The 19,836-nt window shown below is 41.4% G+C and overlaps 2 protein-coding genes across 11 annotated transcripts in view; both read right to left on the reverse strand.

Moving 5' to 3' along the window:
• The window catches only part of grik1a (glutamate receptor, ionotropic, kainate 1a), a 31,158-nt gene extending 16,712 nt beyond the window's left edge, over positions 1-14,446 (reverse strand). For all 6 annotated transcript variants that reach the window (XM_029518576.1, XM_029518573.1, XM_029518578.1 and 3 more), the window contains exons 1-7: positions 14,049-14,446; positions 4,200-4,367; positions 3,487-3,744; positions 2,067-2,248; positions 1,507-1,560; positions 1,039-1,209; positions 789-932 (exon numbers count right to left, since the gene is read on the reverse strand). In XM_029518576.1, the coding sequence (XP_029374436.1) occupies positions 789-932; positions 1,039-1,209; positions 1,507-1,560; positions 2,067-2,248; positions 3,487-3,744; positions 4,200-4,367; positions 14,049-14,172 (1,101 nt within the window). In that variant the 5' untranslated portion in view covers positions 14,173-14,446. The remainder of the gene's footprint in view (positions 1-788; positions 933-1,038; positions 1,210-1,506; positions 1,561-2,066; positions 2,249-3,486; positions 3,745-4,199; positions 4,368-14,048) is intronic.
• An 836-nt stretch (positions 14,447-15,282) lies between these two features.
• The window catches only part of LOC115054248 (T-lymphoma invasion and metastasis-inducing protein 1-like), a 49,556-nt gene continuing 45,002 nt past the window's right edge, over positions 15,283-19,836 (reverse strand). For all 5 annotated transcript variants that reach the window (XM_029519362.1, XM_029519365.1, XM_029519363.1 and 2 more), the window contains 3 exons: positions 18,890-18,977; positions 18,606-18,778; positions 15,283-18,493 (listed from right to left, as the gene is read on the reverse strand). In XM_029519362.1, coding sequence (XP_029375222.1) covers positions 17,832-18,493; positions 18,606-18,778; positions 18,890-18,977 — 923 coding nt within the window. In that variant the 3' untranslated portion in view covers positions 15,283-17,831. The remainder of the gene's footprint in view (positions 18,494-18,605; positions 18,779-18,889; positions 18,978-19,836) is intronic.

Consider the following 19,836-nt stretch of genomic DNA (forward strand, 5'->3'; position numbering starts at 1 on the left):
AATCAAATTCAGTTCAATTTTGTCTGTGGACACAGTATTGTTAACCCACAATAGTCAGAAGAAAGAGAGCACACACAGGTTACAGTGTCTAGGATTTAATTTCAGACATTGAATTGAAAGCTGGGTATTTATATCCTGCACTCTCCTGTCAGAAATGGATTTTAATTGAGTGCTCTGAGAGATATATTACTGGTTCTTGCAATCAAAAGGGCTCTTATCCAGTGATGAATAGCCCAAAAGGACAGATGCTTCAGTGGACGGGCAGTGGCAAACAAAACGAAAAGCTAAAGATGAGAGAAAACGAGAGAAACTGCTTTGCAAAGGAGGAGAGAGGAAGAGGAACGTGGGGGTGGGGGCACGCGAGGAAGAAAATATGAGTGAGGGGAATGAATGATAATGTTCTCCATGGCAGGCAATGGTCCTCTGCTGGATTTAAGACTTAAGAGATCAAAACACTCATGCATCAAAGGCCTCATTCCTGTCTGTAGGCATCCAAGTCTGACAGTCAGGCCAGGCCACATGCTTTCAACTCACATGTACATAAACATCATATATTTTGATTGTGTTGTCTGTGAGAAGGCGCCCACGGAGCAACATATGACACGAAGGGGGTCCACGTGTAGTTTCAGAGGCATCACACAGGAAATTTCAAGGACGCAGCGGAACACATCATCAAAAAATATACGGGGGTCGAGGTTACAAAGCAACAGGACTTTCTTAAGGCATGCTGGCGGTTATAACAGCGGTTTGTAGCTCTCTGCAAATTCAAGCCCTTGCCTGACACTGACCTCTTTGAAGAGGTTCATGAACCGTGGTCCAAAGCGCCAGGGTTTGTGGCGGTGACACTGCAGGGAGCTGACGGTCATCTGAGTGGCTCGCTGGGATGCAACAGCAACCATGAACACAGCGTCGTACATCAAAGCTGCGTCTGTCTGTGGGGCATAAGACAAATAAACACGGTACAGGATAGATACAATAACAGGATTACAGCTTCACAGTGCAAATATTCATGCAGTATACAGACAGTATGGGACTTACAGTCATGACTCCGTCCATCAGGCCGCTCTCTTGTTTGGGACCCTGAAGCCTCTCCATGGCCCATTTGTCCATCGTGGAGGCCACCCACGGGTCATCTATGTTCAGCAGTCTGAAGCCAGTCATGTTGACCCCGCTGTAGCGATACGGCTCCAAGTCCAATGCAAACAAATCCTGGAAAGTGGAGCGAAGAGGTGGTGACGGGGTGGTGGATGAGTTTGTTTTTTATGCGTGTGTGAGAGAGGCAGAGAAAAGGATGCAGCTCCTGTTCTTAGCCCTTTGCGACAATGATAAATAACACCATCACAACAGTTTCAGCATTTCCCAGTGAGCTCATCAAGCCAGTGTGAGGCCAAATAAGGGCACAAAAGATGAGCTCAGTTTTATTGTTATATGAAAACACCCATATTGGTCCCGTGTCTCTCGTAAAATCTCTTTAGCGGTACATTTTTTTTTTTTTTTTTAACTCACCAAAGTGGTGAAGAAGAAATGGTAGTACTCTGTCATCATTCCCATTGAAGAAAGCTGCAAAATGAAATGAAGAAATCACGATTTAAAAGAAAATGCCAGGCCATGGAGCTAATTTTAAATATAAAGGGTTCTCCAGTCCAGCGTTGGAGTCACACCATCAGCAGCAAAGTAGTCAGTCATTTCTCTTTGGTGTGGCGCGTCCAATAAGATCGACATATATGCTGCGTGCTGGTAACAAATGATTCAAGAACTGAAACGCAAATTTATGTTAAGCATCCAAATACACAGAAATAGCACATGCCAACAGTTTTATCTGAATGGTAACAATTAATGTGATGGATGATAAATTGTGGACCATTTAAAATCTCAGTAGTGACAAGAGGGAAGTGCTATTTCATTCCAACGCATCCATATTTTTTAATGGCTGCAATTTAAATCACATTGAAAGCCAGCCTAAACAAGATAATAGTTTTTTTTTTTTTTTTTTCCCAACATAAGGAGATATTGTGTTGTCCTCAAAGGAGACATGAATATGATTAAAATAAAAAGCCAGTACCAACCTGCTTGAGCAGCTCACCAGCCATACGATAGGAGCAGTCGAAGATGATGAAAAATTCCTTGTCTTTCTTCAGCTCCTTCAGCAGCGGCCGGGCATCTTGGTTGCCAGGTGTGAGCTGGCGGATCTTGATCTTCAAGTTCAGCTTTGCTGGAGCCTTGATCAACTCCTGCATCCGCATCAGGCCTGCAAAACAGCAAGGCAGTAGTCACATGTATCCCCTCTTGGCCATCTGCTTCCCCTTCGTCCAACAGTAGATGAGGGTCAGATAAAGAATATCAATCAGGAGGTTCAGCGTCTAGCTTAAGGACACTCCAGCAAGGCCAGACCTTTAACTGATGGGTATCGCTCCGTAGCACAAATTCAGCTTAACCTTTCATATTTTCTTCTCAGAATCTTCTACTTTGTTTTCCGTGATATCAAAGGATGTGGTGTAGCATGTACACATATCCCATTTCTGTGTCTTACACATGTGTGTGTTGCAGCGTGTTGCCGCATGACATTTTGTAAAAAGAGATTTCCGATGGAGTAATAATAATAATAAAAAAATCCATAAACTGACATTTCAGCGGTGCCTTTTTGTGGGACACCACCGGATGTTGTCTGGCGGTTTGGCTCAGCACCGTGTGAAGTCAGAGGGCAGGAAGACTGGAAGCTGTTTGATATGAGGGACTGGTGCCCTGTAACAGATTGAGTTCACTGGCCGTCACGAGGAAGGTGACTGTGATCGACAAGCAGAATTGCATTTTGGGAGTAATTATTACCATGACATATGAATATATTGTAAGGTCCAGAAAACACAAGGCGGGCCTTTTGACCTCTTCTCTCTATTGGTTCTCCAAATGCCATGCAGTGTTATGGCTGCCATCCAGTAATGCATTGCAAAATTAAAATCATTAACAAAATGTGAGATTTCACTCACTCATTATCATAGATACTTAGGAAAAGGGTGAAATCTTTGAAAACCCAAACATTCATATTCAAGTGTTGAGCTGGGTGAAACAACATTACAATATTGATATGATAACATCAAGCACATTTTTCTGACATTTATCGCATTACTGTGACTGAATTGATGTTGTTTTCTTCTGGTCTTAAAGACAAACATTAAAGAGCAAGTGACGGATTTATGATCTGGAGTTTTCCGTTGCAGAAGCATGAAATTAGCTCTGAATCCATTCTCCCCCATATTTAATCATCACATCTGTATTAGTGGAGTTTAATGTAAGGTCATTCATTTTTCACTGAAAACAAAAAACAAAAACAAAATAGTTCTGAAATACAATCCCTAGAGTTTTAAAAAGGATCTTTTCATTTCACAGATTTGCTGCCATTGTCTCCTTTTTGTTTGGCAGATAATATGATATCTTGTGTCTTTTTTTTTTAATAGTCACAATGTGACTACTGAAAACAACGAGCCCTACCCGTGCTGTCTTCATAAACCACTGTCAGTTTCTTCCATTTGAAGAAGGTGACCACGTCCAGGATGGCCCTGGCGATGGCGGTGTACTCCGGATAGAGGTTGATGAAGAAAGTGTCTTTGTTGTCCACTGATGGGTGTTTCCAGCGGGTCTGGATGTGGGGGACCTCCAGAGCGTTGCAGATGGACTGAACTGCGCTGACCGAGGAGCTGTGTGAGGGGCCGAACACAGCGACCACCCCGAGGGCCAGTTGGTCACACACTGGGGGCCAAAAAGGTTATTCTGTGAACTTTATAACCGGAGCTACTTTTAAGATTTGACAGGAGAAGAAGAAATATCGAAAAAAAAAAAAGGTTGTTAAAGACGAAGCTACCCAACAGAAAACTATTTCTTAACTTATCTAATTTCATAATTTCATATATATATATATAAATAAAAAACTCTTAATGGTTCCAGCTTCTAATGTGAGGATTTACTGCTTTTAACCTGTAATTATTTGTAATGATGAACAATAATCTAAGGATATAATATCATAACAGTCACAGTATTTCATTTAAAGCACTTGTCTATCCCAAACTATACTTTGAAGAAATTTCGCACATAAAGTGTCTTTTATATCACACAAGTAACCATCATACAATGTAATGTGTAATAGAACATTTAGGAAATGTTTGTCGTATGACCGCTTCACTGTTTGTTGTGTCTTCATTTCTTACCTCTCCTGGACGCCTCGAAGCCATCAAACAGGTTAATCCTCTGAATATCGTAGGTTAGTGTGGTGTTGGGCATCAGGGTCTTGTTGCGGTTTATGTTATTTACAGCAAACTTAAACGCCAGCTCATCCATGCTCACTAGCTCACTTTCCCGGGTCTCAAAAATACCACCTGCACAGATGGAAATGGAGCAGAAAGACAAACAGCGAATCAGGAAAGAGATTCCATCGTAATAACTGTCACAAGGAATGTGCAACTGCAGTGTTGCTGCAGCAGCGGTGATGATTACAGAACTTAAACTGATGCACTTTATGTTCCTGTGTGGGCTGAGAAATTCTGTCACCTTTGTTTAAGAGAAAGCCCTTTTAAAGCTGACCACACAAATTCAAGAAAGCCAGACAGTCGATATGAAAGCGGGGTTGTTACATTTCCACTGGTGACTAATGATATGTCTTATAATGAGTGCTTTCAGTAATAACTATGCATGTATGAACTTAAGAGTACTCACCTTCTCCATTAGAAATGTAAAAATGCCTTTAACCTGAGCTGACACTGGGACACATTAATGAGAGGGGCATATAGAATTATGAAGCTTCGCTATGAAAATCTAACTGGTTTGGTAGAAGTCAATGTAAATAGAGTAACAGGGTTTATATTAAAAGACAAACAGACACCAGAAGTCAAGAGCAACCTGGAAAAATGTCTGAGAGAAAAAATGAAAACATTTTAATTTGTGGAATGTGGAATTAGGATGCCTTTTTATTAGACTTGAAATCAGCGGTTGCTGGAACCAGACAAGTTCAAAAGAAGGCAGGGTTTCATAATCGTCCCGGTGCAGAACCTGTACTCATGAATTTCGTTTGATTTTTAATTTTCTATTAAATACACAGAATTACCAACAGCAACCAGCCTTGGTCCTTGCTTAACTGAATTGCTAATTTTATTATTATTATATTCTCTTAAATATTAATGCACCACTTTCAGAGAAGGGCAGCTTATTCTTCTTAAGTTGATACCAATTTGCTGTATTATAATGGCAATTGAATACTTCAGCTCACAAAGAAAAGGGGTAAAATTTGGGATTAGTTTAAAAAAAGAAAAATACTTTTGGTAGAATATACATACTATGTACTGCATTTAATAATTTGTTTGTTTTGTCACATCCCAAGCCATCATGTCTGTTGTAAGTCATTTATCCAGGACTTTATTAATCAGGTTTGGCAGCGTATGAGTTAATGATTTAACAGGACATTAATAATTGGACATTGGACATTTACAACCTGGCAACAAAAAAGTTTAAAGAAAGTATTATTAAAAATGAATACAAACATGACTACAGCCTTTATAAAGGGAACCCTATCAGAAAAAGGTACACTATTAGACAGACACAGCTGTGTAGTTTTCATATCACTCACAAGAGCAAGACACAGAATGACTAAAAATGAAGATGGGTCGGCAGTGAACCAGAGAAAGTTGTCAACACTCATATAGATTTGTTATATAAAACACTCTGCACAATCAAAAATTATAAACAAAATGTTCTCTGCAGCCTGACTTAATGAGGGTCATTTCCCATAGTTCCTTTTATGCAAACCAAATCTCCTAGTCATAAACAAAGCCATAAATGAGTTATGCCGACAATAAAGTATAAGATTTGTGGCTTCAATGCCTCCAGCTTCAATATTCTACGAGTAGAGAATTAATCTTGACTTCCCACAGAAGCATACAAAATGAAGATGAATATTATGTGCCCAAATATGAACAATATTTTCTCGGAAGCCTTAAACACTTTATCCCAAATAATGGGGACGAAAGTCGCACAGACTCAAAGCTTGCCGCTCTTCTCCCGCTCTCCCTTTTACATTATGGGGACTCGAGGCCACACATAACTGGTCACACGAAGCAGCTGTCAGCAGGATTTGAAGAAACAATGCCGCTCATACAGACTTCTGAAATTGCCCTGAAACTCCTCATCAATGTCCTGTCATCCGAGTGCGGAAGATGTGAAGTGTGGACTCAGAAGCAGGGTGAAATGGAAGTAGCATAATTGCTCCCGCAGTGTGAAAGGGCAGGAAATAAAAGAGCTTTCAGTGTTTTTGTGAAGGAGTCAAGTGACATCAGTCAAGACGGGGGAGGGGAAAGGTAAATGGACAAGTAATTGTCATTCTTGTATTTACAATTTCAGGAAAAATTTCCTGAACATGACTTTGTTGAGTGTACTTTTAATCATTTGGCCCATCTGTTGCACCATTTATTCACTGTAGTAAATGGCTTCCTGTCCTTATTTTGCAGCAGCTGTGTTCATTTAATCATGGTTCGAGTCCAATTATATTGTTTACCATGAGTGAAACATGGCAGAGCAAAAAAGGCACCAGTTTCAGAAACTACTAACTAAATCAAACTCTCTCTCTATAAGTACATGCAGGCTTTCTGACATACATGCACAGATTTCTGAGTGCAGCAGGAAGCACCTGTAGACAGTTCAGCACAGCCAGTAAAGAAGGTGCAGTTAAACTATTATAAATGTGGATAATATTATATAATAATTACAGCCTGAGCTCGATGTGCCTGCTTGCTGTGGTGGGAGATGAAAGAAATGCTGTTAGTCAGTTGGTTAGTTGTAAGTTTTCCGCCAACTGGTATTGTTGCAGTTTACTTCATGCAACTTTTGCTAATTTCTACGTAGCCAACATCAGCATCGACAGCTGTTTACTCAACAGTCTAGAGGAAACAAAGTTGAGCATTAAACTTCATTCTTTCACTGATCAAAAACTGTCACCAATGCTGGAAAGCACAGCTTCTTCTTCAAACCAGCTAGGTCAACTGGCTACACAGTTAACACCTGGTGATGCTAACATTTGATATGTAGCCATTGTAAAACTTACTAAATGTGCCTTTCAATTTGCAGAACATGTTGTGGCCACAGGGAACATTGACCTTTGACTTTTGGGATATTAAATATCATCACTTTTATCCAAATCGAGATAATTCACACCAAAAACAAAATATTTAGCAATTCATGTTGATCCTGACCTTTGACATTCAACCACTGAATTCTAAACAATTCATACTTGAGTCCAAGTGGACACTTTCTGCCAGATGTCTTCAGATTCCCTCAAGGCATCCCTGATATATCACGTCTAAGAATAGGCAACACAAATATATAAAGCCTCTGGTCATGGCTGTCTCCATTGTGGCGGCAAAAAGCGCTTAAGAACAAATCTGAGCTTTGTGCCAACCTGTCAAGCAGACCTTGATCAATCTCTTCAACAGCACAGTGGGGAGATAAAGATGTTTGTTAGTGTGTGCGTGTGCATGTGTGCGTGCACATTATTCACCCTTCACTTAACTGTTTAATTACAACTAATTATATTTCACATTTGTCATGCATCTTCCCCTAAGCTTGAACTCAGCTGTGGGCTGTGACTGCTACAGTCAAAAATGGTATTTGAGAAAAAAAACAAAAAAAAAAACAAAAAAACATTTTTTTTTTTTTTTTTTTGCCTTTGCAAATTCATTTATGTACCTCAGAGCACTAAAAGCATTCAATCAGCTCAAATAATGAGAAATAATTTGCATCAGAAACACAGATTCATCTGGCCTATAAGACAGCACAAATGGGTGTTAAAAGTTTCCAAGGACCCACAGGACTCCATAAAGGCCTTTTAACATGCATCTGGGGTCTGAAGGTACTTTTGATCTGCATAAAATACAAACACATTCTGGAAGAACTGAGGCTGCTTAAAGCAAATGCCAACTCATTATAGTCAAATTCAGGATAAGTGTAAACATGAAGTCGAATGTCTTTGCCACACTTGTGGGAGAATGTGTGTTATTTCACACATTTATTATTATTTATTACTATTTATTTCCTCATTAGAATGTCAAAAGAGATGGGGAAGCCCTGATGCAGATAGAAGTTAGATCGCAGTTGAGAGGTCAGCTTGGGATATTCCACTTTTAGCATTTTGATCCAGAATTTGAAGGAGAAAAAAAAAAAAAAAAAAAATAAAGCCAATGAGGATGGATTGCCTACAGATTCTTATTACCGCAGCACATTCTGGACACAAGATGTGCCTGGAAGGGGCTTTGACATTCTTTGTAGTCTGACATTGCTGTCTCATTATTAAAATTTTGGATCGATGATTGTGGCACGAAGCACGAGGATGAGGTGTTCCCAAACTGCTCCAAATTAGACAGTGGACGCTCATCGATGAGGATTAGCACCAGAGTACAAGATTTGTGCTTTGAGACGTTTTATTACTGTAAGTAAGAAGCTGCACATGAGGAAAACAGTCACCTATTCTGCCTTTGTGCCTTACTTTTGCATGGAACTATAGTGAAAAAAAAAAAATCCAACTTTTTGTAGGGGACTCATGAAATCCATAAAAAAAACCCCGGGGGTAATGACACCTCACCTGGAGAAGCACTGCCATTATTATTTTTATTAGTATGCAGGGCTTCTATTTCTTATCGTGCAAGCATGCTTGTATTTTTCATAATGTTTTTTTTTCTTTTCTTTTTTTTTTAACATAGATGGTTGGAGTCATCCTTTGCTCGGAGGAGTCGGTGCAGTTGCACATCAAACTCCCACTCTAACTTGGAGACATTGCTGCGCGGGACCAGTAAGAGAGTCGTTATTTTCACAGAAAATAACTGCCACCCGAGTCTCTCCGTGACAACATGGATTGCCGTGCACTTTAGGGAGGGATATGTAGCCACAGGCAGGAGGAAATGCATCTGGGGTGTTGAGGGAAAGGGTCTCAGGTGTCAAACTGAATGGCAGGGTGACAAAAAAATGGGGAAGCATTTTGCTTTCAACAACAAATCAAAGGAGACATATAAATGGGCAAACAAGGTGAAAATGCAGACAGGGATGTGGAGACAGAGGAGAAAATTGGACAAAATAGAGGCAGGGGAAACTTGATATAACTGGATATGACCAAACATACGAGGAGAGGTCCCTGAGAGTCATCAGTGCCGATACTTAGTCAGCAAAGATTTGAAGATAATTAGAAGATTTTTTTGTGGAACCCCCTGAGGGACCCAAAAAAAAAAAAAAAAAGAGGAATTTTTGTGATGATTTGCCATTTGGCTTTGTAGTGGCTTTGTAAGGCAGTGCGTGTTGCAGTTGCAATTATACTGGCAAAAGAACACAGATACCTCTCAGGCTGACTCTCGCTGAGGTTTCAAAGTCAGTTATTCTTTTGCTCCGAAATCAGGCAAACACAGGTGCCACCAAATCTGACAAAGAGAGGGGGAACGGGCAAAAAGCAGCTCTCACTCACTTGCCAGCTTTAACTCCATCTGCACATCACAAGAAAACCCCTCTGAGACCTGCGAGATCAATACGTACAAATGAATGCCAATGTTATTCGGGCTATTTCATGACACACGCTGGAGCTCACACTCCCTCCTCATAAGCAGAACTCCTGGGTTTCTGCCAGCACAACAAATGATACTGAGGCAGCCAATTCCACAGTGTACGCGTGCCTAATGACCTAAAGGTGGTTGGAAAGAAGGGAACTAATGAATGAAATAAAGCAGGTAATTTTTTTTTTCTTTTTTTTTTAATGAAAGTCACAGCTCCAGCTGAATGTAAGCCGCCAGATTTAACCCCTTAAGGTTTGTACATTAAAAGGCATAAAATGATAAAGCTGCATATTCATGAAGGCGTATATTATTATACATCTTCATCCTGGAGACAGTTTCACAATATGAATTCCCTGTGACATGAAACTGATTTTACAGCAGAAAGCAGCTACTGACAGCTCACCTTTGTTTCCGCTCACCATAGAAAATATAAAACGTACAAAATCAGGGCTGCTCAAATTATCCTAACAGGATTGAAATAGCATTTTGGCGGCAGCGCAATATCAGAATCGTAGGATATCGTAGGATAAAAGTCAAACTTGTCACACTATTACTATACATTGTTATCACCATAAGCACTCTGAAGCTACAGAGGCAGCCTGATCTACACATCATATTCTCCAGGAACAACGTTGGTCGAAGACCCAGCAAAAATCCAATTATCACGTTTTTATATTTTCTTCCTTAGCGAAAATAAAGAAAAGACACCGCTCCAAATGAAATCACATTGCAGTCACAGTATTTGCCAAAATAATTGCAATATGATTTGTTTTTTCATATCATGCAGCCCTATTTAATCGAAGACAAGCACAAGTTTCTGGGGGATATTTGATCCAGCTACTTTTTAGACAGTTTCCCTGTTTAATCGGATCCTGCATAACAGAAAACAGCAGGAATGAGGTTGACTAGAAAACTGAACGGTGAGATACAAGTGGGTGTTCAAACATAGAGGTGCACATGTATAAATAGTCTAATACTCCAAGAAACACTTACTGCGCTGCACACACTTCATCTGCAGAGGCTCAGATAAATGGTATAGACAGCAGACACATGGATGGATGGCTGGATATATGACGGATACATATATATCATCCAGCGCTTTATTAGTAGCACCTCTAATTTGCTCTTCCATGCAGTGATGCAGCCAGTATTGCAACAGCGCAATTCATGATATCGTGTTAATACAGAGCTGGAGCTCTCATTTAGTTCACATCAAACATCAATGAGGTGATTCCAACTGGAAATGTTGGTGCCAGGCGAGTTGGAATCTGCTGGTCTCCAGGGATTTTCAGAGTTTCAGAGTCTCCAAAGTCTCAGAGTTTTAAGAAAAATAAATAATACAGTTTTAAGAAAACTTCCAGTGAGCTGCAGTTTTGTGTATGAGAGAGGTGACTGGCCAGACTGGTGGGAGCGGACAGAAAGGCTTCTGTAGCTCAAATAATGACACCGTCCAAATGTGGTGAGAATGAACTAACAACACACCCAAACCATGAGGTGGATGATCCACGCCGTCAACCAAGGCATCTAAGGCTGCAGGGGACAAGGGCTCAACCCCAGCGGACAGTGAGGACTGGAAAACGCGGCCTGATTTGATGGCTGGAGGTTTCCGCCGAGGCAGCAGATGATACATTTTGGTGCGAACGGAGTGAATCGACGGACAGAACCTGCACGGTGCCAACAGTCCAGGACGACACTGCCGACTGCTGTTTTACTGCACAGTCTACCATCTTCAAATGGCCACTTCCACTACGACGATCCTCCGCGTCACAAAAGGCAGACGATCTTCAGGATGCAGTCGAACTCTTAGATCTGCAGCGTGAATGGACCGTGATGTCGGAGGGAAATAAGCTTTTATTTTTGAATAATTCATGTTAAAAGAAATGTTTCCATCGTGTGCTGGAATCAATGCCTTAAGGAGGAAAGAGAGGCCCTGTCCAGTGTTACTCTGACGATCTTAATGAACATTTTGCAGGATCAATATAACATTGGGTCGATTTTCAGAGGGTGGTAACTTCCTGAAAGCTGCTGGAGATGCACCTTTGCATCCAGCTAATGATGCTCAGCACTGCATCTTAATCAATATAAAATTTTGTAGATAAGTTATAAACATCTTGAAAAAGATTTTGTATAAATTCGGTTCTTGTAGTCTGTATTATAGCTGTATAAATGTGAAATATGATATTAATAAGATGAAACAAATCTGTCTTGTTCTGTTTTAAACCTCGCCAACTAAACGGTGGCAGGACTGGGAATTCGAACCTCTGAACAATTTTTGAATATAAACTGTTTGAAATTTAATAAATGTGCATAAAAATACAGGCCGCATTATACAGTCATGAAGTGATCCTTAAGTTAACAAAGCAACACCTGGAGCAAAACTTAGCAATTCTATGATTCGACTTAATCTCTTTACACACACGCACGCACACAGGCAGACACACACACCCACGTAGTGCCTATGTATGCAAATCTTTTAGAGTTGTGTGAATTCCAGGTCTGAGCTGAACCATCAAAGCCGAAAATGTTGGTCTTGAATGGTCCTGAATATTAATGTGTGACCCAGAGCTAAACCCGTGATCAGAAAATCTCTGCCTGTGCTACTGTGGACTCCACTGGAACAAACGCTGCCCAAGCAAGAAAAAAGATTTGCAACACATGGGCAAGCAAGAGAAAGTCAAATAGAATCAAGACATCGAAAATACTTAGTTTGGTATATTTCAGTGTTTTTCACATGTACCAGTTTACTAAATAGATGGAATAAAGCAGAAAGATGTCCAGTATTTGCAGAATTTGACAGCAGGAGGCTGTTTTCACATTGATCCCCTGAAGATTGGAAGAAGGGCAAGAACGAGGTTTAAAGGTTGAAATTTGTATTTAGATGGATCAGGAAATGGATCAACTGCATTAAATGACCCAATCAAGGAGGAAATTTTGACTTTGAGTTAGGGGACACCTGCCATCTAGCAATTTTGATGCAAAAGCTATTTGCATTTTTATGGTTCTGGGAATTTTTAAATGAGACAGAAAGCTCTTATCGAAAAACCACATCACATACTGATGACTATGAAAACATGTCTGGAGGGGGTGTTCACCTCATTATAATCCCCACACTTAGTGGGGGCTCTTCACTATCTGCCCTGTGCTCCTTTAAGATGAAAAGGGCAGCTGAAGTCAGACTTACAATCCAAAATACCTCATGGAGTGAGGCTATAAAAGCCAAAAATTTTATAACTTAGCTTAATTGTCGTGTTATGTGTGCTGCATGTTAATACATTTGGTCTACTGCACCTTAATTATCAGGTATATTAATGTCTACAGCCACAATGTTGGAAATGAAAATGCAAGGCTGTGAATTTTAGAGTGAAAATGAAGATTAACTTTTTTAAAAGTTCTACTTTTATAAATCTAATTCCACAGTCTATAAATTGTTGCTGTTTTTTTTTTTTTAAATTATTATATCTGATCCAATATTGTAAGCGACCCACCTCAGGTCCTATTCCTCTCCAAGATAATAATAGGTGTTGCTGACACCAGTTCTTCATTTATTCAGTCAATTAGATCCACATATTGCTGTTGGACTCTGGTCTGATTCGAAGCCTGACAGTGAGACACTCAGATAATGAACACAGCCCACAGCGCTCACCAGCCTCCTCTATATTCAAGTCTAGGTGAAGTTCTCTCATTCCTCTCAGCACCACCGCCTGGCCTATGACAGCAGGTCTGAGGATGATTGCACCGCCCTCATTGCCTTCATGGCATCCATCACGATGATGGATAGCTTTCAGAGTACTGAGTAGAGATGTGCTGCTGAAAATATCCCCAACAGGAGCCTCTGGTGGCCGGACAAGTTGCCATACACAGGCAGCAATCAATAATCTATTACTTTCACCTGCATGAGTGTCTGAGATGTGTTTGTAGCAGGAAGGACACATATATCTGAACAACAGAGGGAGGAATCGTTTAAATTTCACAGATTTAGCAGACACTGCAGGAAGGCTGAGCTCAAATCTTACTCCCTGGTGGGCAAAGTGTCCTGAAAGTTCCCAAAAAGGATTTAAAGTCGCAAGCATCACAAAAAAAATCCTCAACTTTCTCTTTATCAAATGGTAAATACTTAATAATGGTTCATATCAGCTCAGAGGGAAAGTAAAAACAACAGCACCATCAACCACAGGTTTGACTAACAATGACTTAACATCCTCCTCTGACTATTAAAAAGACCTATTCTTTCCAGCAAACCTGACTTTGTGTTCTCAGTTTGCTGCGGTTTGCCGATGAAACCTCCCGAATAATGAAGGAGACAAAGAAAACAAACACTCGAGTAAACGACGCATCTCTCGGTGAAAGAGATGTGTCGTTTTAAAGAAAAAGAAAGAAATGAACAGATGAAAGTCACAGCTGAGACAGCAGGGAGAAGGTGAGGTGACGGTGGCTGAAATGCGTCAGACACCACCGTGCGTAAACAGCTGTTGCGCTTACCGATCCTGAGGACTTGTGCCGAGCTCAGGCAGAGCTGCGCCGCGGCGAGAAGGCAGAAGTAAAGTCTCTTTCTTTCCTCCATAGCGCTCCAGGGGGGGAAAGTCACCGCGGAGACTGACACCATGACAGGGAGAGGCGACCTCCATCCGAGCTGCTAATCACCCGCCGTGCCATGGAAGCGCGCAACTTTTTCTTTTTTTTTTTTTTTTTTTTTTTAAATTAGTGTTATTCCCAATTGGATCCTGCCCACTTTGCCATCCCCCAAGTCGTGCCAAATAAATAACCTAACATCAAAATGAAAAAAAAAATAATATTAATAATAAAGATAAGAATCTGTAATTAAAAATAATCCAATTGTCCTGTTAAAAAAATCATCCGAAGTCGCATCTTGCGAATAAAAACTGGCTGCAGGGGTTTAAAAAAAAAAAAAAAAAAGTCAGCCAGAGCGAACACATCCACTTTTACTCTCAGTTCATGAGCCTCCGGGGCGGCAGCAGACACAAACAGCGAGAGAGAGAGACTGGATGAGTGTGAAGCCATTAGTGAGTCAGTCCACTTCCGCTGAGGTTTTTCAAAATAAGAAAACACCTGCGCGCCCCCTGGATATGGCGGAACTGCGTTAAAACCGAGGAGCTCTTTCACGATGCAGGAGATGTGAGAAGAGCTTAGTGCTTCAGGTTTGGATCAAATCATGTGCAGTCAAACCAACTCTGCTCTGCACCTAAAAAGTTTTGAGGCCGGAATGGTTGGACATATATACAAAACAAAAGCAGTCAATAAAAATGATTCTTTCTTATATTTATTGCTATAATTATTACGACTGTGTCTATTTTCTACCAGCTGAGCTTTTAAGATGAAAGTACCTCTGCTCTCATTTTGCTCGTTTCTGCCTGCTTTGGCTCTCTTTGGTTCGGATTAAGCAGCAGATGGATTGGCAGCAGTTCACCCCACCGGTCCTGATGAGAGGAGAATAATCTTCAGGTTACAGGGCAGATGCCAGATTATCTCTCACTGCAGAAAGACGAGGTCTTTATCTCACTGGACTGCTGGATGCTGTCCTCCACCCAGTCACAGGACTTTGTGAAATCAGCACACGTGTGATGGTCGGAGTGTGTTTTAATTGAAGTTAATTGAAGATTTTGCTTGGACTCCTCCGAGGAGAGCCGAGTGAGCAGCATCAGTCAGTTCTGTCAGCGGAGTGTCCCCACAAGTGATGGATGACAGCATCTATTCACCGCTTTGTGTGGTTCGTTAACTCCAGGCTGTTGCTTCTTCTTTTTTTTTTTTTTTTTTGATATTGTGACATTTTTCAATGAAGGCCCAGCTTCCTGCTGCCAACCACCTCAAAACCTCACTCTCCTCCCAGCAAAATCTGCATCACGTCAGAATTGACATTTTGTTTATCGCAGTGTTTGTGAACTCTTCGCAGGGCTGGGAGCCAAATGATCCGCGAAAACCTGCCAACTCAACCTGGACCTCAGACAAACAGCCTATAGACAAACTTAATTAACTCACAAAATGACCAGCCAGCCTCACCAGAAGGACTCCTTGGGCAACAATCCTTACACCACACAGGCCTGACGTGAATACTGAGTGGCCAGTGTCATACATGTAAATGTCTGCTGGCGTTGCAGAAACAGGATTGCTTACAGAATTAAGGAATGCACTTAAAAGGAAAAGAAAAACATATTTGCTTATTTAATTTATGAAATATTGACCTTTCTTCCAATTCTGGTGTGAAAAACTGCATTTCAAAGATATATTTGTATCTAGTTAGAAATTTCTTGGAGGAGCCTTTTAATCTCATTCCGTACTTTTTTTTTTTTTTTTTTTTTAATGGAAGCTCCTTCATCTTAAAATATTTGGCCAGTAATCCTCCAGGAGGGCATTGGATTCTTTGCTTTTGCTTTCGATAATTTAGACTTCTGAGGCTGATGTCAGACCACTTTGCAGATTCACTTTTCAATCATGTTTATTTCATGAGCCCAATGTGATAACGAAACGCTCTGGCCTTCCCTGTGGAAGAGAAAAAGGTGACAAGTTAAAATGACAAACAAATGAAATTTAGAAAATTTATTTTTTAACATAAAAATTTATAATAATCCACATTTTTTTTCTTATGTAGGAACACAGTTTCAGTACAAAGGGAGGGGTCAAAGGGGTTCCCCACAGGATCTTCCCCCAAATCCAGGTGATTGTACTTCACAGTCTGAACGTCCTTACTGGGCTTCGTCCCCCAGTGAGCTAAAGTCTAAGAAACCAACATCATTGTAAAAACCCTACGGAAGCATCCGAAGTCCATCCCTGTCCTTATTCTTTGAACCAGAGGAACTCAGACCCCCCACCCTCCCCCCTCAGAGCTGGGTATTAAGTGCATGTTTAGTACATCCAAAGGTGTGAGGACTTTTTGTTGAACAGTGTTGCTGTGATGATGACAGTGAAACAGCATGGCCTGGTGGACGAGGGGAAGAGATGCAGCAAGGAGGGGGTGAGTGAAGTGGAAATAAAGTGGGGAGTGAAGTGTGGTTTGTCACGCTGCTGACACAACTGAGGTCAAAGCAGCTGGAGAGAGCGAAAGCTGATGTCCAGACGGGTCGAAGGTCGTTTCTCCTTGGCTCTGCAGTACTGTCACTAACATGGCTCTGCTGGATGCAGGTGCTTCAAAGAAAATTCAAGTCAAACAGGATTGTTGCAGGAAATCTTATGGCATTTATGGAGGGCATGGAGCGGGAGGAGAGAATGGCCTCTACAACGAAAAAAATAGTCTCCAGTATATTGGCAGTCCTGTTGAAATTCACTGGTTATCAAAATATAATTTTATTTTGGCAGCCGAAGTTAAGACTGGACATTCATGTGAAGGACCGTAGGGTTTGTGGTAAACCTGGGCAGCCGAATGTGGTGTAAACATTAAAAAAGACCAATAAAAATGCTCTACTTAAATAAGGAATTGGTAAGACTACTTCTTGTCCAAACTATCTGTTTAAAAAGGATATTCTAGGAGACAAAAGTGAGCTTCAAAACACTTTTACACAAGAAGATTAACGTCACTCTATTGTACTCCTGACTATACACCACTGTGCGACCGATATTTAGCTCTAAATGATAAAAAGCACAATAAAGCTAGTTTGGTCTCATCGTCTTTTACACAGCAGTCGTTAAGCCGAAAGCCCCTGAAGAGAAGTTCAGTAACACACAGCCCTTGAGTGTTAAAATACAAACACAGTTTCTGAGTCAGAAAAATATAACACCCCCATTCCTGTGTTGAAAAATAGACATTTTTTGGCCAGCAGGTCACAGTTCGATGACGTCTCTTCAGTACAACGTGAGCAGGGTACGGTAGCTGCCTAGAATCTTTGTGTCTGTGCTTCTGTGTACTATACGCACTTGCGGTGTACAAAACACACACGTGCTCGTTATATCTGTGTGTACATGCTGTGCTGTTTAGTTCATACATATTTATCCACAGGTGTGTGTCAGAGACAATGAGGACTCGGTTTAAGTGGCTCGTTTTGAGAATCTGTAGGACTCGAGACACCTCAAATGAAGCTGAGTGCTTCTTTTTCCCCCAAAAACTCACTCTGTGCTTCAATGTTTTAGGATTGTTTGAATAGGGGAGATGCAGGTGCGGAGGGAAACGTAGTTGTGCAGTCACAAAGGAAGGACTGGCTGAGGTTTAATACAAGTGTTCTCCTTCAACTTCTAGATATTTAAAGCTTGTGTCCACTCTGTCCCCCATTTTTTTTTTTTTTTTAATACTTCTAATCACAGTTGTCTAGTGTTGTTTCAGAAGACGTCGCTGTTGCACCCGTTGGCAAAGTCGTCTCGTCGCACCCAGACGATGTCATGGTCATTATTTGTGGCCTCCTCCGCAGCGCACTGCTTCAGGGGAGTGAGCTTTAGAGTCGGAGTAACGCAGCGAGACAGAGAGGCACTGCAGGAGGTGAAGGAGTCTAAAGAGCCCGAGTCGTCACCTTGCTGTAATCCATCCTCTTCCTCCTCCTGTTTCGCACGCCGTACGGTCTCACTTCTCGTCTCTACTTGTCCGTTGAGGTTGCGGCTCGTGATCTGTCCACCCTCTAGGTCGAGGCCCCCCAGCTTCCCCTCCAGGTCGGCCGGTTCTGCCGGCGCGGCTCGGACAGACTTGCAATACTCGTCATCGTCACTTAAAATGTCCGTCTCCTTCACCTGCCCCACGTCGATTCCCTCCCCCTGGTCTTCGTAGCTGCCCAGGTCAAACTGCTCTTCCACCCAACGGTCCGTGTCCTCCCCTTGAGGTTTGTGGGGCTGAAGGAGGGCTCGCCGGAACAGTGGCGAGCTGGAGGAAGAGTAAGACGGGTTCGAATCGTTGCCGTTGTTGTTGTTGCCGTGGAAAACCAGGTCAGTGTCAATGGTGAAGCGGTTCCTCACCAGCTTCTTGCGGGCGAGGGTTCGAGAGGGAGCGGAAGCTGAAGGGAAACACAGATCATTTATTTGTTGACGTAAGACAAAGTAAGTCTTCTAAGGTTACTGACATGGCGCATTGGGCGTAACGTAGAACATATGCTAAGCCCTCGTCACCTGCTCTGTTCATAGACCGCCGTGCACCTTTCAGAGCGCTCAAGCGTTTCCCGCCAAACGGGACATACTGTTGGTTGGGTGGCAGCGACTCCGTCTTAAGAAGCTGCCGGCGATGCTTTTCCCGAATGATGGAGTGGACTGCCTTCAGGAAGTCCTTCTTACTATCTGGAGAACTGCGAATCGAGGACAAAACAACAGCAGAGTTTTCTATGTTTAGAGACGCCTTCAGTTCACAGGCTTTCAATATATGTGTACATTTATAATAATAAGAATGATAATAATACCTGCAGCACAACTGGAAGGTTGTCTCTGGTCTTCCTTCAGATTCAGATTTTGTGTGAACTATCTCACACACTGTTGTACCTTCAGAGTCTAAAAGCGCAAGAGAAGAGCAGAGAACAGACGTGATCTATATTTATAAAGAGTATTCAGTTCATTTCCGTCATCCATTTCTTTCCCTGTAACAACAAGCCATTAGGCTGACAAACGATCATACTTGGGCTGAATTACCAGAGGCTGATTTAAGGTTCTACCAGGACAACAATGGGATGCAAGGAAGACTTCATGCAGACCTACAAATAGCTTTCATCCGTTTTGCTTACAAAAGGTTACCATTTATTTTTATGTGGGCGACAAAAACAGCAACACTGAGTAGACTCAAGGGGGGTTTGCAGCTACAGTCAAAATTTATTGGGTCATGAGAAACAACATCTGTGACACGCCTGCACATGAAAATAATCTTTTCTATGTACTCAAAATACATTTCTTCCTGAAGAACAGAATGGCTTGCCACTTATGTGTACTTTTTAGTGGTGAGAAAATCTTCTGCGGAAATGAATGAAGTCCCTCAGTTCACTGCTTGCAAAAAATAATCATGTCAGACATTCAAGCTTCTTAGTTCATACACATTCTCACAGAAAGATGCGTTATATTTTGACCAGTACATTAACCTGCAGCACGTGCAAAAAACGAAAAATAAAAATAAACATTCAAAAGTTTCCCAACTGCCTCATCTGAATGCCAGAGACCTTGAGTCTCTCAGACTTTTGTCTAAACACTTGATTTTTTTATTCAATACATATTTGAGAGTAATTACTGGAGCGTAAACAAAAATAAATTGCAAAAGTGAGTTGCATTTGTCCAAGACTTGAATTTGGTGTGTGATTTTGAATGATACCTGGGCCGCATAGCACTGAATATATGATACAATGATGTATGTGACTGTATTCAA

Source organism: Echeneis naucrates, chromosome 14 (assembly GCF_900963305.1).
Source record: "Echeneis naucrates chromosome 14, fEcheNa1.1, whole genome shotgun sequence".
NCBI lineage: Eukaryota > Metazoa > Chordata > Actinopteri > Carangiformes > Echeneidae > Echeneis > Echeneis naucrates.